Source organism: Canis lupus, chromosome 3 (genome assembly GCF_011100685.1).
Source record: "Canis lupus familiaris isolate Mischka breed German Shepherd chromosome 3, alternate assembly UU_Cfam_GSD_1.0, whole genome shotgun sequence".
NCBI lineage: Eukaryota > Metazoa > Chordata > Mammalia > Carnivora > Canidae > Canis > Canis lupus.
Window position 1 is genome coordinate 54,823,597 of NC_049224.1, and position 25,647 is coordinate 54,849,243.

At 42.2% G+C, this 25,647-nt stretch overlaps 1 protein-coding gene and 1 non-coding gene across 5 annotated transcripts in view; one reads left to right on the forward strand and one right to left on the reverse strand.

The window, feature by feature from the left end:
• Positions 1-25,647, forward strand: part of PDE8A (phosphodiesterase 8A) — a 156,529-nt gene that overhangs the window by 120,681 nt on the left and 10,201 nt on the right. For 3 of the 4 annotated variants that reach the window (XM_038532922.1, XM_038532924.1, XM_038532925.1), the window contains 6 exons: positions 949-997; positions 1,212-1,347; positions 2,826-3,024; positions 6,769-7,001; positions 8,416-8,548; positions 11,060-11,227. In XM_038532922.1, the coding sequence (XP_038388850.1) occupies positions 949-997; positions 1,212-1,347; positions 2,826-3,024; positions 6,769-7,001; positions 8,416-8,548; positions 11,060-11,227 (918 nt within the window). The remainder of the gene's footprint in view (positions 1-948; positions 998-1,211; positions 1,348-2,825; positions 3,025-6,768; positions 7,002-8,415; positions 8,549-11,059; positions 11,228-25,647) is intronic. The other variant, XM_038532923.1, reaches the window with a different exon arrangement.
• LOC119871402 lies at positions 17,809-17,915 on the reverse strand. The gene has a single exon (XR_005357499.1). It is a non-coding gene; the product is annotated as a U6 spliceosomal RNA (small nuclear RNA).

Genomic DNA, 25,647 nt, shown 5'->3' on the forward strand with positions numbered 1-25,647 from the left:
GAGGATGGGGCACAGTTTCCTTTCAAAACAACCTGCATAGATTTGGTGGTTTCATACCATGGGCTCTCGGGGTTCCTGGAGGCCTCCTCCAGCCCAGCTAGCAGAGTGGTCTCACCAGGGAAGAACAACTTTGTGGGAAACAGATCATTCTGTCACTGTCTTCACCTCTTGTCTTGGCCAGAAGTAAAATTTACCTCCTCACCAGCGCCAAAAAAAAAAAACAACAAAAACTCCACTCCCCTCCCAGTGCTTGCTTTCTGAAGTTCACATCTTAAACAGAAGGCTCTAGACCTTCTATAGTAATCTGTAGGGTACAGTGGTTCCCAGGGACAATAATGTCTAACCGTGGTCCTACCTATTTGAGGCACAGGTGCCTCCAGCCTGTGGGTAAGGGGTGAAAATAATGGCGGTGGGGTGGGATTATGTCCTTGGAGGAGGGAGGAAGGGAAGGAAGATGGGAGAGCGGGGCTGTTAGGGGCTTGTGCCGTGGTCTAGGAGGGCTCTCACTCCAAGAGGCAGCCAGGGGTCTGAAGGTATGTGGAAGTGCAAAAGAATCCACTTTTCCAGAGGAAGCTGGAAATGACAGCCTCCTTACCCTTGCAGTAAGGAGGGTGGCAAGGAAATGGCAGAGGGGAGGCTTGAGGGCAGAAGCCAGTTGTCCCTGACACACCCAAGCGGCACTGAGGGCCCCCAGCAATGCTGGGCTTTGGGGCATCTTGCAAGCTTACCTTGCTTGTGTGGCTTGAGCTTAGACAGTTTTCCCAGCATCAGGCCCTGCGCTCTGTGTCAGGTGACTGAGTCCAGTTGTTAATCACAGGGGAGATCAGGGGGCATTGGTGGAGAGGCTGCCCTCAGCTCTCCTCGGAGACCTACTTACTGTCCTGGCATTTTCAAGAAGTAAGGAATAGTTTTGACTTCTCTTTCTCTTGTTTCCTTGATTTTTATCAGGATGGTTTGCGAAGACTCTCTGGGAATGAGTATGTTCTTTCGACAAAAAGTGAGTTTTAACTTTTTAATTTTTCAGGGCATTGTTAATATTATAGTAACACAAATGGTGAAAACATTTTGCAGATATGTTTTCAGTTAATTTTTTTCATCTGTAAGAAGTTTCTTGGTATGTCCTATACCTCAGAAACAAAGCAGCTGTCCCCACCGGAGCAGTAAATACTATAAAGCCTATTAATTTTGTTCTCCACCACATCACTTTGCAGATCTTCAGCAGGTGCCCAGCAGTATAATCACCCCCATCTCCCTTCACGATGTCCCCCCACGGATAGCTCGGGCCATGGAAAACGAGGAGTACTGGGACTTCAATATTTTTGAACTGGAGGCTGCCACAAATAAAAGGTGAGTCCACCTGGAGCCTGGCAGACACACAGCTTGGTTCCAGGGGCCTCTGTGGTGAGCCATTGAAAGAGTGTGGGTTCTTCCAGAGCCCATCCCTGGTCAGGGAGGGAGGCTCTAGAAAGAGGAGCTGAGCAGCAGGTACCCCTGACCACCTGGGCCGACAAGGGATCAGGGAGGGTCGGCGGGGTCATGACTCCTGCAGAGACAGGACACTCAGGGCAAGTGGGAAGTTTAACAGGACTTACCTCTTCAAGTGGCACAGGTTTCTCCTGTAAAATACAGGTGTTAGTTTTTTCTGTATGTGGTGATATGTCGAGACAGCAGCACAGAGTCCCACTCGGGCTGGAACTGAAAAATAGAGATACACAGACACATTTGCTGACAGCCATCCCCAGATCTCAGCTGCTGTGTTGGTGACAGGCCTGGGGCCCCCCAAAACTCCATCCTGATCTGAGTACGCTCAGAGAGTGGGGGTGGGGTTAGGGATCTTACCTTCTATGTTGTACCTTGCTGGAAAAGAACAGTTGGCCAGAAGGGTGTAGTTGACATGACACACAGGGAAGACGGTAGGGCTCCGAACCTGGCCAGGCCCAGAGGGCAGTTACGGGAGAGGCGTGCTGTGCTCTGTGGCCCACAGGATACCTAACTCTTCAGATCTCCTCCTAGTCTGGGTGAACTGTTTCCAGGACAGCCCCTGCCCTTCAGTCGTGTTCACCAGGAGTCAGCCTTCTGGTATGTTCTGTTTCCATGTACCCCTCATGGGCAAGGACACTCCTATAGCAGACGAATCTTCGAGCACCTGGCTTACATGCTAGTGCCATTGCATTCATGTGAATCAGGCCAAGGCAGGCCACTTCAAACCCTGTGAGCCTGATGACCTCAGGATACTGCCTCAGCAGAGCCGTTTCTTGACCTTCCAAGCTGAAGGCCAGATGCTGGATCAAGGCTAACTTCTCAAGAAGGGCCTGACTTGGTGGCCCATTGACCACCTTCTCAGGGGAAACTTCCTCATGCTGCAGCACCTACCTCCAGATTGAGATCATTACATGACAAGTGACGGTATCTGGCTCATACACCATCTTCAGAAAGTGTTATTTGCTTCCAGACAGGACATCTGGCCCATATCATAGGTCCAGCGAGTGGAAAGGTGAGGACAGGGTTCAAGCCCAGCATCACATTGATTTTGAAGAATCTACTGGTACAAGTGAAAGTCTGAATGAAGAAGAGGGGTGGTGAGCAAACCTCGCCCCAGCCAGTGGGGAACACTGCCTGAGAGCTGGCACTGGGCTCCGGCCAAGGTTGGCAGTGGCTGCCAGAAGAAAGGGCGATGCTGCCCTGCGCCACTCAGACAAGCTCCACCCTCTGCCTGCATGCTCTCTGAAGGTTAACTCCACTAGCTGGTTGGGTCTGAACCTATAGGCTCCCAACACTTTGCCTGTTTCTTTTTGTTTTAATGTCTTGGATGTTTTTCTCTTTAGGCCTTTGATTTATCTTGGTCTCAAAATATTTGCTCGCTTCGGAATCTGTGAATTCTTGAACTGCTCCGAGACAACACTGAGATCGTGGTTACAGATTATTGAAGCCAATTACCACTCTTCTAACCCCTACCACAACTCCACACACTCTGCTGACGTGCTTCACGCCACTGCCTACTTTCTCTGCAAAGAGAGGATAAAGGTGAGCTGCATGTGCTCCATGCTTAGTGGGCAGGGACAATGGGGCAGGCTGTGGCCTCCGATTCCACAGAGGTGATCTGTGTGGGGCACCACTCCACCGGGGATGGGGGGCCACCAGTCTATAGGGGGACTGTTCACGTGGTCCCTACCTGTGTGCAGCCCAGCCCTGGGAGAGTGCAGCCGCATGGGAAGTCGGGCAGGAAGCTGTGCTGTGGCTCTGTGGGTTTGATAGGTTAATTCATGACATGAGCCTATTCCTTTCTGTGGGAGTGTGAGGAGCAGATTGGTCCTGTGGAGAAAACCAGCAAGAACAGTTAGTTGGCTGCAATTTGTAGGTTCAGAGTGAGACCCCCCCCAGAATTACGGCCCTAACTTGTAGAGCACCACTTTAGGTGCCCCTCTACCCACCCCATCCCTCAGTGTCATCAAGGTTTGAGGCCAAGTTATATTCTTGCGCAGCACTATGCTCCCCTGGGGTTGCCAGCCCAGGCCAGAATTCCATCAGTCAAGAGGACACCCAGGTCAGAAACCTGGAAGCACTTCTGTTCTCTCTTCTCCCTAAGCCTGTGTCATCTAGTAGGTCACATGACAACACACACAAACACACACACACACACCCCGTGTCCTCAGGATTATCTTTACCTCATAATGCTCCCGCTATGGTCCTAGGGAGGGCCCTGCTTTTTCATCTACATGGTACCACTTAAGCACTCCTGACCCCCTGACTCCCATGGAACTCAACCACACTGCTGCACACAAGTTTTCTGAAACAGCACATCTGACCCCATTGTTCCCAGGAGTAGCTTCCCACCTCCTACAGGACTTAGATTTTATTTTCTTTTTAAGATTTTATTTATCTATTAGAGAAAGCAAGCACAAGCAGGGGAAGCAGCAGAGGGAGAAGAAGCAGGCTCCCCACTGAGTAGGGAGTCCAATGCGGGGCTTGATCTCTGGACCCCAAAATCATGACCTGAGCCAAAGGCAGACACCCAACCACCTGAGCCACCCAGGTACCCCAAGACTTAAACTTTAAAACTCCTCGGTATGATTATTCACAGCTTCCCAACACACAGGCCACATGTTGTTTTTAATACTCTTGCCCTTAATATGCTATCCCCTGTGATAGTACTGCCTTCCTTGTGTCCCTACCTGTCCTTCAGGTATGCATACCAGCCTTTGGTCCTCCAGAGAGGCCTGCCTGAACTACCCTGCATCCCAAGACTGACTTAGATGCCCCAGTTTCCCATGTGTGCTCCACTCGGGCAGGCTGTTTTCCCCATATTTGGGGATATTCCCTCATTGGTCCATGCACTCTGTTTGCATAGCAGGTTCTTTTTCTATCCCATGTCTGTCCTGCTCTGTTGAGTCAGTGCTCTGGCCACTGGCACCCACTGGTGGCTGGTCACCACAGACTCAGAGCCACCTGGGCGCTGTCTAGCAACTTTAGCTCCAGCTTTGAGGAGAAAGAGGGAGAGGGGGTTATGGTAGAAGAGCTTCATAGGAGAAAGGTTCCAGTCAAGGTTCAGGACTCACTGCCCACTCTCAAACCAAGTTCCTAGGAAAGCTTTTCATGTTGTAAATTACTTTGTTAGGGAAATTTTCAAAGCAGCAACTAGACTTACGCTGATCTGCCAAAGCTCTTGTGTTCTTTCCTTCAACATCTATCATAAAATGGCACAGAAGGTCCAGGGAGTTCCAGTGGCATCGCCATTTCACTTTCAGAAGAACCGCGGTTTTTGTGTCTAAGAGCAGGGCTTTTTGAGGAATGAGCAGCACCATGTCATTGCCTAGTGTCCTGGCACCTGGAGACAGCCCTTTGGGGCCATGGCAATCAGGCAGAGCAAGGGCAAGCGTCTTATCCTCTATGATGGAGTAGTGTGTGGAGAGGACGACATGAGGGTAACACCTGGCACACAGACCTACTGGGCAGCAGTGAAGGCCTCACCCCAAAGGTCAGATGTGTTCAGATCTGGGTCTTTCAGGTGCCCATTCACTGTTCCTTCCAGTTTTTTTTTTTTTTTTAAAGATTTTATTTATTTATTCATGATAGACACACACAGAGAGAGAGGCAGAGACAGGCAGAGGGAGAAGCAGGCTTCATGCAGGGAGCCCAACGCGGGACTCGATCCCAGGTCTCCAGGACACTCCCTGGGCCGAAGGCAACACTAAACCGCTGAGCCACCCGGGCTGCCCTCCAGTTTTGTTTTGTTTTGTTTTGTTTTGTTTTGTTTAAAAAGATCATGACCAACACTATAGGCATAATTAAGAGTCCAGAGAGAGCACTGTTTTATAAAATACAAAAACAAATGGGCAGGTAGGCACATCTCTGTCAGCATGGCTCAGTATATATAAAAATAGCCTAATTTTTGCTATAATTTACTGCTTTTAAACCACTCTAGTGATAAAATGCAAATATATACTTAGCTAACTTAAACATTTATCGAGATATAATTCATACAAGTCCCCCATTTAAAGTTAAAACTATTAAATTTTAATTTAAATAAGTTTATAGAAAAAAATTTATAGGACCAATGAGATGTGCACTTTTCAAGTGTCTATAGCATATTTCCAAAAATGAGTTGCTAGGACACAATAAGTCTTGATAAACTTCAGAATTTCATGGGTACATTTTCTAACCTTTACAGAACAAAACTAAAATTTAATAATTAAAGGTTAAATTAAAAAATGCCAGCTGCGGGGCACCTGGATGGCTCAGTCAGTTAAGCATCTGCCTTTGGCTCAGGGCCTGATCCCAGGATTGAGCCCCATGGAGGGCTTCCTGCTCAGCAGGGAGTCTGCTTTTCCCTGTCCCTCTGCTCCTCGCCTCACCCCAGTGCTCATGCTCTCTCTCAAATAAATAAACTCTTAAAAAAAAAGAAAAGTCAGCTGCTACAAATGAGAAAATGTTTTAAATAATTTTAGAAACCAACACAATGAAAAATCTATATATTAAGACCTACAGAATGAGACCAAAATGATATTCCAAAATGATTCTTTGAAATAACCAAGAAAATTAAATTCTAGCCAAACTAATCAAAAAGTGCAGAAAGAAGAAAGTGCCAGACACTTCTGTACTAACTTAAAAGTCTTAAAATAAAATGTTTCACATCACATACTAGAAGTAGAAAACCAATAGGTCAATACCATGGAAGTAGTTCTTAACCTCCATCAACTAAATTCTTCTAATCCAGCTCTTGACTCAGATGGTCAGGTGAGTTCTTCAGCCCCTTGAGGGATTTTTCCATGTTACGTAAACCTTTTCAGAGACTTAAAAATGATGGACAACTTCCAGATTATTTTTACCAAACTCACAAAACCCTGACATCAACCTGACAAAGATAGCACCAAAACGGAGGGAAATACTAGACCAACCCCACTAATGTAAGTGATGCACATTTTAAATTATTTCTCTCTCAGTAATACTAGTTTACTTTGGGCCAAGTCGGTATCTGACTTTTTGTGATGGGTCTAAAGTCACACTGGCTGAGGAGGTGACTCCTGTCTATTGAGGACGCTTCGTATTTTGGTAAGTCCTTAACTTGTGTGAGATTGAGAATCAGATAATGTTCCCTAATTAACAAGTACAAACATGCAGCTATTTCTCAGTGAAGGTAAGGAAACTGGATTTGTTCAACAATATGCTTTTCTCAGAAATCTGGAATAGTTTTACCTTAAAGTAATGGGGCAAAAAGAAAACTATACAGAAGCTTCCCTCCTTTCAGCACCATGCCTTCGTTTTTAAAAGATCTCTTGTTTGCAGCAAACTTTAGATCCAGTTGATGAGGTCGCTGCCCTCATCGCAGCCACCATCCACGACGTGGACCACCCTGGGAGAACCAACTCCTTCCTGTGCAATGCTGGAAGCGAGCTGGCCATTTTGTATAATGACACTGCTGTGCTGGAGAGCCACCACGCGGCTCTGGCCTTCCAGCTGACCACCCGGGATGACAAATGCAATATCTTCAAAAACATGGAGAGGTGAGAGCACTCACTGAATAGGGGAGTATGTTGGTCCCTGTAACAACTTTGAGATACAATTCACATACTATAGAGTTTATTCATTTAAAGTGCACAGGGGTTGTCAGTATGTTTAGAGTTGTGTGGCCATCACCGCAGTCAACTTAAGAATGTTTCCATCATCCCCCAGAAAGAACCTCAGATTCATTCATTGACTCTCACTTTCCCTGCCCCAAGTAGATCCCGCAGCCACAGGCAACTACTGGTGTACGTTCTGGCTCCAAAATCTGCCTACTGTACACATTTTGTAATAAACAGAAGCACACCCAGTGTGTGGTTCCTGCCTGGCTTCTTTCTCTTAGCACGATGCTTTCAAGGTTCATTCAGCTCTTTTATGTCTTGACATTTCAAGACACCAAAGTATAATGCTGACATCTTGAGCTTCTAGAGACTCATAGAAGCTTTTTCTCCGAACACTCCTCTCTGCCCTCCTGTGCCCAGCACACTTCTCATCATTGTCAATGTTCACATGTTACTTAGAGGAAGCCTTCCCTGATTCCTCATACTAATTTTCCGGTGCTAGATTCCTTCATAGCACTTATCACATGTTTAAATAATCATTCTTCATTACTTGGCTAAGGCTGATTTGATTAAGTTCTGTAAGATCACAGTAGCCAGTGCCTTTTGTTCATCACTGTACCCTCAATGTCTAGTAGGGTGCCTGGTCCAGGGGAGGGACCTCATAAATATCAGGTGGAAGAAGATAATTTTGATTCATAAGGAACATTTTATAGGAGATTTTTTAAAAAGGAGATTCCTGTTACAAAACTCCCTTTTGCACTGTTCTAGAATTTCACTAGGTTTTATTCATAGTTGCTGGTATATATATATCAGTTAGCTCTGGACAGATACACAAGACCCTGATAACCTGGGTGTGTCCAGGGGAAGCAGTGGGGTGACTGGAAAAAAGAGGTTGAATAGAGATAAATTTTACAAAATGATTGAATAAAAACAAGGGCTGGAGGGAAGAGGTAGGCAAGTATCCCCTGTGAGTTTCTCAGCTGTCTTGAAGTTTCTGGGCACTGAAATTGTTGGATCTTAAGGTTCCTCTATAGAGGGGGGTACATTCTTCATAACCACAGATCTCTGCCTTTGTTCGCTCCTACCATGTTCTCTTATGCTAAGAACTAGGTGTCTTCTGCTACAGAATGACAAGTGTTGCACCTGTGAAGTCTTGCCCATAAGCTTACTGATTTTAACTTCTATTCAGTTTCCCCTTGCTAATAATCTTGTTTTAAAGTATGCCCTGTGACTTGCACTGACATTAGAATTTAGGTCCAGTGGATGCTATCCTAGCTAACAGATTGTTTTCAGGAGTATCTGTCTGGTCTGGATGAATCCTCCATAGCACCCTCTCGTTTGTCATCTGAAACAGGAATGACTATCGGACGCTGCGCCAGGGTATCATCGACATGGTCTTAGCCACAGAAATGACAAGGCACTTCGAGCATGTCAACAAATTTGTCAACAGCATCAACAAGCCTCTGGCAGCCCTCGAAGTAAATGGGGTAAGGGAAACTGAGTGCAAAGAGAACCTGTATTTGAGGCCCTTATCCCTGTGTGTTGTGGAGACACAGAGTGTAAGACATAATGAGCTGGAGAAAAGTTCCCCAGGAGTTCCTTGGATTTAATTTCCATTGGTTGAAAAATTATTTATTCATGAGAGAGGCAGAGACACAGGCAGAGGGAGAAGCAGGCTCCCTTCAGGGAGCCCGATGTGGGACTCAATCCCAGAACCCCAGGATCACTGCCTGAGCTGAAGGCAGACACTCAACCACTGAGCCACCCAGGAATCCCTGGTTGAAAAATTATTTAAAGTATACAGACTTGTCAGGAAAAAATTAGACCTCCAAAAGTAGATGTGGAAGCTAAAACTAACTTCAGGCAGGTGATCCATTCCTGTGCCTGTTCTCATATTCCTCCCAACCCCTCTCCTTGGGCATTCTGGGGTCAGTTGGCACCCTTGAGGTCTCCCCCCACAACATTCCTCACTATGTACATGCTGTGGCAGCAGCCACTCTCCCCTGCTGGTCTCTGTCACGAGAGGGTGGGGGGTTGAGAAGGACCCTGTATTTTGGTCCCAAGGGTGACATTGTTGTACATTTCTGGATTTGAGGCCTGGAGTCCACAACTGCCCAGCAGGAGACCACAACTCAAGAAGCAGACAGATCTGAGTTCTCATCCCAGTTTTGTTTCGCCATTTCCTTGTCTGTAAAATGAACAGAATCAAGCTGAGGCATAGGACTAATGGGCATAGGGCAAAGTAGGCACTGAATAAAAGGTACCTACTATACTAGATCAGCATGAGATCAGCACCTATAGCATATATTTTCATGAACCCTCTTCCTTTGAGGCCCTACCACCTATCCCATATACACTGAACATCTTGGCACCAGCTCACAATCTTTTTCCATGGCCCTCCTCCCCCTACTCCTATCACCATCCTGAGAGTCTTTATCAAGCACAGAGATGGTTTATCCTATGAGGCTAGGATCACCATTCCTTGAATTCTAACCCCACTTGACATGTACAACTCATCCGGTCATAGCCTTTGTCCCTGGCCTTCCAGCTTATTACCCCTTCGTGTGTGTTCCTCTTCAACCCAATTTGAAATCTGTTGAGAACTCTGCTTCCTTCATCCACCCCTGTTCTCCCAGTTTGTCAGCCTGCTTCTGACTTTACTTCCTTTCCAAGGACTTCCATTGTGGAGTACCCACACCAACCTTTTTTAGTGGCTCCTGCCATCCTGGGTGGGATGTCACCTAGGCCACCGTTCCTAGCCAACTCTGCAGGCTTGGTTTCTTTCATCAAGTCTGGGCAGGTGCCAGACTCAACTGAGTATTCTGTTCTATCTCATCTGTTAGTACTTGGGTTACTTCTGAGACTGGAAATCAATCTGTTGAGCCAGTCAGATGACAGACAAAGTAATATGAAAGAAAGTGGTTTACAGTTGGCAGGACTGAACCATAGTCACAGCTGACAAGAGGAGTGTCAACACAGAGTTGATAGGTGGTGGAAAATTTGACAGCCTGGGCTCTGGATGGGCATGTGCCCGTCTTGATGGCATAACCGTCCCCACTGAGATGGGACCATCAGGCCTTTTTAGACTATTGTGATTACTCATTGAAATCACATGACCCTTCTTTGGAAAGCATGAGGAGACCAGCTCATTGCTGTCTCTGATGGTGCTCTTTGCCCTGATACTCCCTCTTCCAACCTGAATTTGCTTCAGAGGGCTTGTAACCACCAGGTCTGTTATACCATGTGTGGAGAACCCATACCAATGGCACGCCTTTAAACAGGACAGCATGTGGTACTATGAACAGAGCAAACCCAGGACTAAAGGTAAATCTGAAGTTCTTATTCTGGCTCATCTGGGTGGCTCTGAACAAGTCCCAATGTGCTCATCTATAAAATATAGTAGTAGATGATACTGCTTTTCATGCCTACCACAAATCTTTTTGTGAGTGAAGATCAAAAGAGAATGACTATTAAGGAAGTAAGAAGTAACACTCTATCTGACAAATCCAGGTACACTGCCAGCTAATTCTCAAGATCATATCTATCATGGGCCTGGATTGGGCTGTGCAAACCAAAGAGCCTGGTGCACCACACAATTCCTTTTGAGGGAAGGGCAGAGAAACCTTTTTTTATAAAAGATACTGCTCATGTCCCAAGGGAGAGCAGTAGAGATAGAACAAAGAAAAAGCAACTGTTGAGCAATATCTGGAATGGGAAGAAGAGAAGAGTCAAGAAGGGGAGGGGGCACAAAAACCAGCCTCCAGTGCTACCCTCTACTCTTAAGTCCTGCTGGAATCTCACCGAGCCTTGGTTTTCTTTTTTGTCAAGTGAGGAGCTGAGCTCAATGCTCAGATTATCCTCCTCACTGTTCTGTGAACTGCTTCACTTGTAGGCCTTGGTCAATGCTTTACTAAGTGTACAGTGGAGCCACACCTAGAAGACAGGGCTTGGTACCAGAAAACCCACTTTGATTGCTTTGAACTTGTCTTCTGTTTTAGGAAGTGAATAGAGATGAAGAAGCCATAAACACTATGCTTAGAAGTCCAGAGAACCGGACTCTGATTAAACGGATGCTGATTAAATGTGCGGATGTGTCCAATCCCTGCCGACCCCTAGAGCAGTGCATTGAGTGGGCCGCACGCATCTCAGAAGAATATTTTTCTCAGGTGAGATACAGCCTCTTAGGCTCCTTAAGAGAGAGAAATACAGTAAGACCATTAGAGGTAAGGGGCATAACACTCATATCACAGGCTTACTGGTAATGAATTCGATTAGTTTTTCCCTTATCTGAAAATGTATTTGCCTTCTTACAGAAATATCTTCACTGGCTGTAGAATCTGGGGTTAACAGTTTTCTCCCAACAGTATTTTACATTGTAGTCTACCCTTCATATTCTCTCTTGGTAGGAAAAATTATTCTGGGACAGAAAAAAAAATTAGAAAATACAATGGCTAAAGGTTTTACAAATTTACTGAAAGCATATACATACAGATTTAAGAAACACAACACACCCTCATCTATGCTCAGTCATGGTCAAGCAGCTCCAAGCCTTCCAGAAAAAAATGAAACGCAACTTATAAGAGAACAATGATTCTCATTCTTCTGACTGCATGTCAAACTATGAAAGCCAGAGAAGAAGGACTTCTGCAGAAAATGGGGAAATAGGAGAATCTTAAGCATACCTTATCCATGGATACACCTAGATAATACCCACAGCAGTATAAATGACCTGAAGACTGTCAGAAAAGACTCTACACAGCTAAATGTAGAGAATGTGGCTGTATCCAAGAGGATAGGAAGGGCATAGACACCATGAAGGAGCCTAACTGACCTGTAGGACCATCCACAGTAGGGAGGATACTGCAGGCACAGAGAGGGGAGGGGGCAAACTCCACACCAGGAAGACAAATCTCCATAACATCTGGCTTTGTAAAACAGAGAGGTTTAACTTCTCAAGTTCTTAAAATCAATAGGGCTTATGACCTGATTCTTGGTTTTCTCAGGGTTGTGGGATCAAGCCCCATGTCAGGCTCCACACTCAGCAAGGAGTCTGCTTCAGTTTCTCCCTCCTCACCATATACCCCACTAACCCTATGCTCACCCATTCTCTCACAAGTGAATAAATAAAGCTTTAAAAAAAATTTTTTTTTAACTCGGCGGGCTCAGCTCTGAGGCAGGCAGACCACCAGAGGAAACTGAGCTCCCACCCTTAGAAACAACAGAGACAGAACGTAAAGACTGCTAACTCTGGGAAACGAACTAGGGGTGGTAGAAGGGGAGGAGGGCAGAGGGTGGGAGTGAATGAGTGACGGGCACTGGGTGTTATTCTGTATGTTAGTAAATTGAACACCAATAAAAAAAAAATCTTAAAAAAAAAAAAAAAAAAAAAAAACAACAAAACAGTTCCACAGACCTATAGTGTAGAAATAGCAGTTTGGAGGGAGCTTTTTTTTTTAACTAATCTCAGAGCCAGTGGTGGAAGGGGAGGGATCTTTGGAAACTTCTCCAAAACCAAGAGCTGCTGGGTACAATTTCCTTCCCCCACCCCTCAGCCCAGATACACTGGACACCTGTGAGAATCAGCATGACTGGAATACTACCTAACTTGCTGATAGGAGGCCCCAGTCCCACGTTCTGTGGATATACCACCTCTGGCCTGTCTTGGTTCCAGATCTCCTCCCCCAGCAGACTTATGCAGACCCCACCCTGTTTCCACACTCATCTGTGGACCTGACCCTTCCCAACCGGCCTCACCAGAAGTTTTCCAGAGTGGCTCCAGTCCCCACCTACAGCAGACCAGGCACAAATCTTGCTAACACCTTGCCCCTGCATTCTCCAGTACCCCTTCCCCCTTCAAAATGCCTTTAGCAGGAGTCCATCCAAATCAGTGCCATGAGCATAGCAGTGTGCAAAAAACCTGGATTGGGGTCAGCACCACCCCAAAGTGACTCCTGCCCCAGGGAGAGGGTAAGAAAACCATACATACCAGTTCAACTATAGCACAAGACAGGCCCACTAACAACGTAGGGACCAAACCTACCCATAATAGGCAGAGATAGCCATTTCAGACAACTGGACTGTAGACAAACATAGCCCAGCAACGCACAGAGGAGATAACCCTGAAGTACCAGGTTCTGGTGAACAGGGGACACTGCACTGCAGGGTACTACAGGACCTCTTCTTCATAAGGCCATTACTTTTAGCTGAATTTCCAAACAGAGAGCTAAAAAATGTGGAGACAGAGGAGCATGTCCCAAATGAAGGAACAAGACAGAAGCACAGGAGATCTGAGTAGAACAAAGATAACATGCTCGATGGAGAAGTTAAAATAATGGTGATAAAAATGCTAACTAGGGAGCTAACTCAGAGAGACCTCAGTGAGATAGAAAACAAAGAACCAGGGGATCCCTGGGTGGCGCAGCGGTTTGGCGCCTGCCTTTGGCCCAGGGCGCGATCCTGGTAGACTCGGGATCGAATCCCACATCGGGCCCCCCAGTGCATGGAGCCTGCTTCTCCCTCTGCCTGTGTCTCTGCGCCTCTCTCTCTCTGTGACTATCATAAATAAATAAAAATTAAAAAAAAAAAAAAAAAAACAAAGAACCAGTCAGAGAGAAAGAACTCAGTAACTAAAATTTAAAGTACACTACCAGGGGATCCCTGGGTGGTTTAGTGTCTGCCTTCAGCCCGAGGCATGATCCTGGAGTCCCAGGATCAAGTCCCGCATCGGGCTTCCTGCATGGAGCCTGCTTCTCCCTCTGCCTGTGTCTCTGCCTCTCTCTCTCTCTCTCTCTCTCTCTCTCTCTGTGTGTCTCATGAGTAAATAAATAAAATCTTTAAAAAATAAAATAATTTTAAAAATAAATAAAAATAAATAAAATAAAATACACTAACAGGAATAAACAGAGGAAGGAGAACAACAGATCAGTGACCTGGAAGACAGAGTAATGGAAAGCAATCAAGCTGAACACAAGAAAGAAGAAAAAGACTACTGAGAATAGATTGAAGGAACTCAGTGACACCATCAAGTATAACATTTCATTATAGGGACCTTAGAAGAGGGAGAGAAAGAAAAGGGGGTAGAAAATTTGTTTGAAGAAATAGCAGAAAACTACTTGAATCTGGGGAAGGAAACAGAAATCCAGATCCAGGAGACACAGAGAGGCCCCAACAAAATCAATCAAAGGATGCCTATTCCAAGACACATAGTAATTAAAATGGCAAAAAAAAAAAATAGTAATCTTTAGAGCATTTTTAAAGCAGCAAAATAAAATAGTTACATAAAAGGGAAACCCCATAAGGTTATCAGCTGATTTTTCAACAGAAACTTTGTAGGCCAAAAGAATTCATCACCACTCAAGCAGCCCTACAAGAAACATGAAAGAGAATTCTTTGAAAGGAAAGACCATAGCAGGAGTAAGAAATGTAGGAAGCACAAAAGCAATAACATTAAATATATCTATAAAAATCTATCAGTGGATTCACCAAAGGATGTAAAATATAACACCATATACCTAAAATGTGGGGAAGAAAGTAATAAAAATTTAGTGTTTTTAGAAGAGGTTCAAACTTTAAGATTTTATTTATTTATTCACAAGAGACAGAGAGAGGCAGAGGGAGAAGCAGACTCCATGCAGGGAGCCCGATGTGGGACTCGATCCCAGGACTCCAGGATCATGCCCTGAGCCAAAGGCAAAGCCACCCAGGCATCCCAGAAGAGGTTCAAACTTAAGTGACCATCAACTTAATATAGACTTCTATATGCATAAGGTGTTATATATAACCTAATAGTAACCACAAATCAAAAACTGCCAATAAGCAAAAAGTAAAGAGAAAGGAATCCAAGTATCTCACCAAACAAAGCCAACTAATGGTTAGAGAAGGGAGCAAAGGAAGAAGGGAACAGAAAAGAATAAAAAAACCACCATAAGATAAGTAACACAGTGGCAGTGAATATGTACCCATCAATAATTTTGAATGTAAATGAACTAGACAATGAGAAAACCTAGGATGGATGGGCTAGATCCAAAAACAAAACCCATCTTGCTGCCAACAAAAAACTCATTTCAGACCTAAAAATACATGCAGACTGAAAGTGAATACATGCAGAAAAACATTTATCATACAAATAGGTGTGAAAAAAAAGCCAGGGTAGCAGTACTTGTATAAGACAAAATAGACTTTAAAACAAAATATTATAACAAGAAACAAAGGAGGACAGTATATAATCATAAAGGAAACAATCCAACAAGATGTAACCATTATAAATACTTGTGCACCAAACATGGGCACACATAAGGCAGCTAATAACAATGGTGGTAATCAATAGTAATACGATAACAGTAGGGGACTTTAACATCAATGGATAGATCATCCAAACAGAAAATTAACAAAACAATGGCTATGAATGACACATTAGACCCGGTGAATCTAACAGATATGTTTTAGGATGGAATGTTCTGAATATATTAAGTGCACATGGAACATTCTCCAGAAAAAAATCACATATTGGGCAAAAAACCTCAAAAAATTGAAGTAATGCTATGCATCTTTTTCCAACCACAAAGCTGTGACACTAGAAATCAACCACAGGAGAAGATCTGGAAAAGAACACAAATACATGGAGGTTAAAAACCATGTTACTAAACAATGAATGGGTCAACCAAGATCAAAGAGGAAATTTTTAAAAATGCATGGAGACAAATGAAAATGAAAACACAATGGTCCAAAATTTGGATACACCAAAAGCTGTTCTAGGAGTGAAGTTTATAGCAATACAGGCCTCCCTCAAGAACCAAGAAAAAGCTCAACCTAACCTTACACCTAAAGGAGCAAGAAAAAGAAGAAAAAGCAAAACCCAAAACCGGCAGAAGGAAGGAAATAGTAAAGATTGGAGCAGAAATAAAATCAAAACAAAAACCATTAAAATCAATGAAACCAGGAGCTGGTTCTTTGAAAAGATCAACAAAATTGCTAAACCTTTAGCCAGACTCAGTTAAAAGAGGGGGAGGGGACTCAAAATCAGAAAGAGAAACACCACCACAGCAATATAAAGCATTATGAGAATATTATGAAAAATTATATGTCAACAAATTGAACAATCTAGAAAAAATAAATTCCTGGACACATATAACCTCCCAAAACTGAACCAAGAAAAATAGAAAATTTTAACAGACTGCCCGCAATGAAATTGAATCAATAGTCACAAAATTCCAAACAGAAGTCCAGGTCCAGACAGCTTCATAGGTGAATTCTGCCAAACATTTCAAGAAGAGTGAACAGCTCCTCTTCCCAAACTATTCCAAAAAATTGAAGAGGAAGGAGAGCAATTCATTCTAGGAGGCCAGCATTACCCTGATACCAGAACTAGATCAAGACACTACAAAATAAAAGAGAACTACAGGCTGATATCTCAGTGAACATAGAGGCAAAACCCTCAACAAAGTATTAGCAAACCAAATCTAAATAACAATATATTCAAAAATTCATTCACCACCATCATGGGGGATTCATTCCTGAGATGCAAGGGTGGTTCAGTATTTGCAAATCAATTAATATGATATATCATGTCAACAAGAGAAAGTATATAAAAGCCATATGATCATTTCAATCATGCAGAAAAAGCATCTGACAGAATAGGACATCCATTCATGATTAAAAACCCTCTACAGGGCAGCCCAGGTGGCACAGTGGTTTAGCGCCAGCTTCGGCCCGGGGCGTGATCCTGGAGGCCCGAGATGTAGTCCCATGTTAGGCTCCCTGCATGGAGCCTGCTTCTCCCTCTGCCTGTGTCTCTGCCTCTCTCTGTGTGTCTCTCATGGATAAATAAATAAAATCTTTTTTTAAAAAAAAACCTCTACAGGGATCCCTAGGTGGCGCAGCGGTTTGGCGCCTGCCTTTGGCCTAGGGCGCAATCCTGGAGACCCAGGATCGAATCCCACATCGGGCTCCCGGTGCATGGAGCCCGCTTCTCCCTCTGCCTGTGTCTCTGCCTCTCTCTCTCTCTCTCTCTGTGACTATCATAAATAAATAAAATTAAAAAAAAAAAAAAAAAAAAAAAAAAAAAAAAAAAAAAACCTCTACAAAGTAGGTTTAGGGGGAATAAACCTCAACAAAATAAAGGCCATATATGAAAAGCCCACAGCTGGGGTGCCTGGATGAAGCAGTTGGTACAGAGTGCCAACTCTTGGTTGCAGCTTAGATCATGATCTCAGAGTTGTAAGATCAAGCCCTACATTGGGGCTCTGTGCTCAGTGCAGAGTCTCCTTGAGATTCTCTCTCCCTCTGCCCCTCCTACTTGTGCTCACTTGCTCTCAGATAAATAAGTAAATCTTAAAAAAAAAAAAAAAAAAAACACACACACAGCTAACTTCATACTCAGTAGTGAAAAACTAAAAGCTTTCCCCCAAGATCAGTAACAAAACAAGGATGCCCACTCTAACTGCTTTAATTCAACATAGTACCATAAGTCCCAGCCACAGCAGTCAGACAAGAAAAAGAAATAAAAGCATCCAAATCTGTAAGAAAGAAGTAAAACTTTATTTGTAAATGACATGATATATACTATATAAAGAAAACCCTAAAGACTCCATCAAGAAACTATACCTGATAAATGAATTCAGTAAGGTTACAGAATACAAAATTATTGTACAGAGATCCAGTGCAATTCTATACACTAATAATGAAGTAGCAGAAAAAGAAAATCCTATTTATAGTTGCACCAAAAGTAATAAAATACCTGGGAATAAACTTAACCAGGGAGATGATAAATGTGTATCCTGTCATCATTGTGCAGGGGCCATGCTAATCTTCTCTGTATGGTTCCAATTTTAGTATATGTGCTGCCGAAGTTAGCATGATAAACGTGTACTCTGAAAGCTGTAGAAAACTGATGAAGGAAATTGAAGATAACACAAATGGAAAAATACTCCATGCTCCTGGGTTTAGAGAATATTGTTAAAATGTCCATGCTCCCCAAAGCAATCTACAGACTTAACACAACCCCCATCAAAATGCCAACAGTATTTCTCACAGAAGTAGGACAAATAGGCCTACAATTTATATGGAACCACAAAAGACCCTGAATAGCCAGAGCAGTCTTGAAAAAGAACAACAAAACTGGGAGATATTGCACAATCCCAGATTTCAAGATACACTACAAAGCTAAAGTAATCAAAACAGTATAATACTGGGACAAAAACAGACATAGATCAACAGAACAGGAGAACCCAGACATAAAGCCACCATTCTATGGTCAATTAATCTTTAACAAAGGAGGCAAGAATATGCAATAGGAAAACGTCTCTTCAACAGTTGATGATGGGAAAATAGGACAGCTACATGGAAAAGAATGAAATTGGGCTGTTTCTTAACTATACAGAAAAGTAGACTCAAAACGTATTAAAGACCTAAAATGGGGCAGCCCAGGTGGCTCAGTGGTTTAGCGCCGCCTTCAGCCCAGGGTGTGATCCTGGAGACCCGGGATCGAGTCCCACATCAGGCTCGCTGCATGGAGCCTGCTTCTCCCTCTGCCTGTGTCTCTGCCTCTCTCTCTGTCTCTCATGAATAAATAAATAAAATCTTAAAAAAAAAAAAAAAAAGACCTAAATGTGAGAGTTAAAACCATTAAAATCCTAGAAGAGAATATAGGCAGTAATTTATTTGACATCAGCTATAACAATATTTTTCTAGGTATGTCTTCTATGAAACAAAAGCAAAATATATTATTGGGACTTCATCAAAATTAAAAGATTCTGCACAGCTTTTTTGTGGATTGTGATGCGGGACTGTGCCGAGGACGTCGGATCTTCCTGCCCTCCTCCCCTCCCACCTTTACCCTGAAGCCCCATAATAAAACGGTTTGAAATCAATCAATCAATCTTTTGCACAGCAAACAATAAAAGATAACCTGTGGAATGGGAGAAAATACTTGCAAATGACCTCCCATAAAGGGTTAATATCCAAAATATATAAAGAACTTGTACAGCTCAATACCAAAAAAAAAAAGAAAAGAAAGAAAGAAAAAAATAATCCCTGGACGCTTGGGTGGCTCAGCAGTTTAGTGCCTGCCTTCGGCCCAGGGCCTAATCCTGGAGTCCTGGGATCAAGTCCCATGTCGGGCTCCCTGCATGTAGCCTGCTTCTCCCTCTGTCGGTGTCTCTGCCTCTCTGTGTCTTTCATAAATAAATAAATTTTTAAAGATCTTTAAAAGAAAGAAAAAGAAAAACCATTTTAAAAATGGGCAGAAGAATGAATATTTCTCCAAAGAAGAGATGGCCCACAGGCACATGAAAAGATGATCAGCATGACTCCTCATTAGGGAAATGCAAATCAAGACTACAATGAGATGTCATCTCACACCTGTCAGAATGGCTAAAATAACATGACAAGTGTTGGTGAAGATACGGAGAAAAAGGAACCCTTGTGCACTGTTGGTGGGAATGCCAACTGATGCAGCTACTGTGGAAAATGATATGGAGGTTCCTCAAAAAATGAAAAATAGAATTACTACATGATCCAGCAATTCCACTACTGGGTATTTACCCAAGAAATAAGAAAACACTAATTTGAAAAGTTATATGTGCCTCTTTGTTTATTGTAGCATCATTTACAATAAATCAAAATATGGAAGCAACTGAGGTGTTCATAAATAGATGAATGGATAAGGTAGTAGTATATATGTATAAAATGGAATATTACTCAGCCTTAAAGAATGAGATCTTGCCATTTACAACATGGAGCTAGAGAGCATAATGCTGAGTAAAATAAGTCAGAGAAAGACAAATACCAGTATGATTCCACTCCTGTGTGAAATCTAAGTGAAAAAAAAAAAAAAGACTTTATAGAACAAATATGGTTACCAGAGGGGAGGTGGGAGGGAGGATGGGTGAAATAGATAAAAGGAATTAAGAGTATATTTCTCAGGATGCCTGGGTGGCTCAGTGGTTGAGCGTCTGCCTTTGGCTCAGGGAGTGATCTGGGTCTGGGGATCAAGTCCCACATTAGTTCCCTGCAAGGAACCTGCTTCTCTCTCTGCCTAAGTCTCTGCCTGTTTCTCTCTCTCTCTCTCTCTCTCTCATGAACAAATCTTAAAAAAAAAAAAAAGTATATTTCTCATGATGAGCACTTAGTAGTATACAGAACTGTTGAATCACCAAACTGCACCTGAAAGGAATATTACACTACATTATTTATACTTGAATTTTTTAAGAACAAAAAGAAAATACGAAGGCCAGAAGACACTGGAATAACATCTTTAACTTGCTGTTAGGACACAACTGTCAACCCAGAATTCTGTATCCAATGAAAATATCCTTCAAGAATGAGGGGGAAATAAGCACATTGTCAAATAAGGAAAAGCTAACAGTTCATCACCAGTAAACCTGCAATAGAAGAAATGCTAAAGGACGTTTTTAAAGCTGAAAGGAAAGAATAACAAGATACAAACTTGAATCCTCAGGATGGGATGAAAAGTACCAAAACCCAAGGAGATATTACCTTACACCTGTCAGAATGACTGTTAACAAAAAGAAAATCACAAGCATTATTGTTGAGAAGAATGTAAATTGGTGCAGCCACTAGAAAACACTGTGGAGGTTACTCTGAAAATAAGAAACATCATATGGTCAAGCTATTTAACTTCTGAGTATTTATTTGAAGAAAATGAAACACTAACTCAAAAAGACATATGCATCCCCAGGGTCCCTGCAGCACTGCTTACAGTAGCCAAGATATGGAAATAACCTGTGTAAATAAATGGATGAATGGGTAAAAAAGACATGGTATCTATATACAGTGAAATATTATTCAACCTTAAAGAATGAAATCTTGGCACTTGTGATAACATGGATGGAACTTGAGAGAGCATTATGCTAAGTGGAAATAAACCAGAGAAAGACAAGTACTGTATGATCTCACATTTGGAATCTTAAAAACAAAGCTCATAGCAGCAGCCCGGGTGGCTCAGCAGTTTAATGCCACCTTCAGCCCAGGGTGTGATCCTGGAGACCTGGGATCGAGTCCCACGTCAGGCTCCCTGAATGGAGCCTGCTTATTCCTCTGCCTGTGTCTCTGCCTCTCTCTCTCTCTGTCTCTCATGAATAAATAACTAAAATCTTAAAAAAAAAAAAAAAGAAAAGAAAAGAAAAGAAAAAAGCTCGTAGATACAACAGATTACTAGTTCTATTTTGGTGAGCATTTTGCAGTATATACAAGTACAGAATCATGTTGTATATCGATTATACCTCAATTTTAAAAAGAAACAGGGATGCCCAGGTGGCTCAGCTGTTGATCGTCTGCCTTTGGCTCAGGGCGTAATCCCGGGGCCCCGGGATCAAGTCCTGCATCAGGCTCCCTGTAGGGAGCCTGCTTCTCCCTCTTCCTGTGTCTCTGCTTCTCTCTCTGTGTCTCTCTCATGAATAAACAAATAAAAATAAAATCTTTAAAAAAATAAAATAAAGCCAACTACATTCAGTATACAAAAGACATTTAAAATAAAAGGAACAGATTCATGCAAAGACAGAAATGGATGGAAAAAGTGATCATGCAAGTTGTAAACATAACATACTTGAGTGGCTATATTAATCTCAAACAATAGATATCAAGATAGAAAATATTACCAGAAAAAAAAATATTACCAGAGATAAACTGGACACTTCAAAATGATAAAGGGTCAGTTCTATAGGAAAACATAATAACCATAAATGTATATGCACCTAATAACAGAACTTCAAAATAAATGAAGCAAAATTGACAGAGAAGTAGACAATTCTGTAGTCGCATTTGAATATTTTAACACTTTCAGTAATTGAGAGAACATCCAGATTGATAGTATCTGGATTATCTGTTTTTCTGTTATTTCAGTCACCTTACCTTAGTTAAATATTCATAAAATACTACACCCTAAGTGGGTAGAATATATATTAAGTACATCATATGCTGGGGACACCGAAATTATTCAGCAAATTTACAAGACCTGAAATCATACAGAATATATTCTGTAGCCACAGTGGAATCAAATCAGAACTCAGTAACAGTAATGTATCTAGATAAATGCCAAGTATTTGTAAATTGAACAGTCCACTTCTGAATAATCCCTGGTTCAGATAATAAAACAATCCCACTTAGAATTGCACCAAAAACCATATCTAGGAGTAAACTTAACCAAAGAGGTGAAGGACCTGTCAGTTAATATACTCTGAATACTATAAAACACTAGTGAAAGAAATTCAAGACAACACAAAGAAATGGAAAGTCATTCCGTGCTCATGGACTAGAAGAAAAAATATTGTTAAAATGTCTATACTACCCAAGGCAATCTACAGATTTAATGCAGTCTCTATCAAAATATCAACAGCATTTTTCACAGAACAAACAATCCTAAAATCTGTATGGGATGAAAGAAGATCCTGAATAGCCAAAGCAATCTTGAAAAAGGAAGAACTAGAGGTGTCATGATTCCAGATTTCAATTATAAAGTGATAGTATTAAAACAGTATGGTGTTGGAATAAAAATGACAGATCAGTAGAATAGAGCAAAAAACCCAGAAATAAACCCACAATTGAATGTTCAGTTAATCTTCAACAAAGGAGGAATGAAAATACAATGGGAAAAAGTCTCTTCAACAAATGGTGTTGGGGAAATTGGACAGCCACATGCCAAAGAATGAAACTGAACACTTTCTTTCACTATACACAAAAATCAACTCAAAATGAATTAAAGACCTGAAACTATAAAAATCCTTGAAGAGAGCACATGTTAGTAATCCTTCTGACATCATCAATAGTCATCCATAGAAACATTTTTCTAGGTATGTTTCCTGAGGCTAGGGAAATAAACTATTGGGGCTACATTAAAATAAAAAGTTTCTGCACAGCAAAGGAAACAATCAGTAAAACTAAAAGGCAACCTACAGAATTAAAGAAGATATTTGCAAATGGCATGTCTGATAAAGGGTTAGTATCCAAAATATATAAGAATCTGATACAACTCAGTACCCAAAACAACAAATAATGTAATTTTAAAATGAGCAGAAGACACAAACATTTCTCCAGAGATGACATACAGATGACCAACAGGTACATGAAAAGATATTCGATATCACTCATCATCAGGGAAATGCAAATCCAACCGACAATGAGGTATCGTCTTACCACCTGTCAGAATGACTAAAATCAAAAACACAAAAACAAGCCTTGGTGAGGATGTGGAGAAAAAGGAACCCTCCTGCCCTGTTGGTGGGAATGCAAACTGTTGTGGCCACTATGGAAAAAAATATGGAGGTTCCTCTAAAAAGAAAAATAGAACTACCCTGTGATCCAAGAATTGCACTATTGGATATTTATCCATAAAATACAAAAACACTAATTTAAAAGGACACATGCACCCTATGTTTATAGCAGGATTGTCTACAAATAGCCAAACTGTGGAAGTACCCCAGGTGTCCCTCAGTAGATGAATGGATAAAGGAGATGGGGTACATACATACAATGGGATATTATTCAGCTATAAAAAATGAAATCGGGTAGCCCGGGTGGCTCAGCGGTTTAGTGCTGCCTTCAGCCCAGGGTGTGATCCTGGAGACCTGGGATCGAGTCCCATGTCAGGCTCCCTGCATGGATCCTGCTTCTCCCTCTGCCTGTGTCTCTGCCTCTCTCTGTGTGTCTCTCATGAATAAATAAACAAAATCTTTAAAAAAAAAATGAAATCTTGCCATTTGCAACAACATGGAAAGAACTAAATAGGGGCAGCCCGGTGGCTCAGCGGTTTAGCGCCACCTTCAGCCCAGGGCCTGATCCCAGACATCCGGGATCAAGTCTCATGTCAGGCTCCCTGCATGGAGCCTGCTTCTCCCTCTGTGTCTCTGCCTCTCTCTCTCTCTCTCATGAATAAACAAAATCTTAAAAAAAAAAAAAAAAAAAAAAAAAAAAAAAACTAAATAGTATAGTGCTGAATAAAATAAGCCAGAGAAAGACAGATACATATGATCTCACTCATATGTGGAATTTTAAAAACAAAACAAATGAGCAGAGGGAAAAAAGAGACAAACTAAGAAACAGACGCTTAAGAATAGAGAACAAACTGACGGTGAGCAGAGGGGAGGTGAGTGGGGATTAAAGAGTATAGTTACAAGGATGAAAAAAATAAAATGAAAATAAGAAAAGTTAATGACTTAAGTTTTACTTTAAGAAACTAGAAAGTAGGGGGATCCCTGGGTGGCTCAGCGGTTTGGCGCCTGCCTTTGGCCCAGGGCACAATCTTGGAGTCCCGGGATTGAGTCCCATGTGGGGCTCTCCCAGCATGAAGCCTGCTTCTCCCTCTGCCTGTGTCTCTGCCTATCTCGCTCTCTCTCTCTGTGTCTATCATAAATAAATAAATAAATCTTAAAAAAAAAAAAAAAAAGAAACTAGAAAGGAGGGACACCTGGGTGGCTCAGCAGTTGAGCGTCTGCCTTCAGCCCAGGGCATGATCCTGGAGTCTCCAGATGGAGTCCTGCATCGGACTCCCTACATGGAGCCTACTTGTCCCTCTCCCTAAGTCTCTGCCTCTCTCTGTGTGTGTCTCTCATGAATAAATACATAAAATCTTAAAAAAAAAAAAAAAAACTAGAAAGGATAAAGCATAGAGGAAAAAAAAATCCTATTTAAGAGCAAGAAAATTAGGAAATGGAGAAAAATTAACAGCCAAAAGTTGGTTGAGAAAATTAACAAAATTTCCCACTATCTAACTGGAATAATCAAGAAGAGAAAGAAAACACAAATAACCAATATTAGGAATGAAAGAGGTATTGTCATAATAAATCTTACAGATATTAAAAGGATAATTTTAAGGTGTGAGTTTTTACACTAATAAATTTGACAACTTAAATGCCTTAAAAACTAGTTTATCCAAACTGACAAGATAAAACAACCACACGAGAAGCCCTGTATTAATTCATCAAAATTTACTATTAGAGATCTTCCCACAAAGCAAATTCTTGACCCAAATGGGTTCACTGAAGACTTCTATCAAACATTTAAGGCAAAAATAATACCAGTCTTACAAAATAGTATCAAAAGATAGAGGCATTAAAAAAAAAAAAAAAGATAGAGGCAGAGGCAGGGAGGGTGCCTGGCTGTCTCAGTCTGTAGAGCATGTGACTCTTGATCCTCCCCGGTCGTGAGTACAAGCCCCACGTTGGGCATGGAGCCTACTTTAAAAAAAAAAAAAAAAAAAGGAATGGAAACACTTTGCAGCTCATTTTGTGAAGCCATTATTATCCTGATATCTAAACCTGATAAAGACAATACCAGGAGCAAATTACAGTCCATTATCTTCATGAACATAGATGCAGAGATACTTGATTGAATAGTACATAGAAAAAATACTGTCTCATAAGTTAGAGTTTTTCCCAAAAAATGTAAGGTCAGTTTCACAACAGGAAAATCAAGAATTACAGTCTCCATACCCAATTAAAGGAGAACAAACAGGGATCCCTGGGTGGCGCAGCGGTTTGGCGCCTGCCTTTGGCCCAGGGTGCGATCCTGGAGACCCGGGATCGAATCCCACATCAGGCTCCCGGTGCATGGAGCCTGCTTCTCCCTCTGCCTA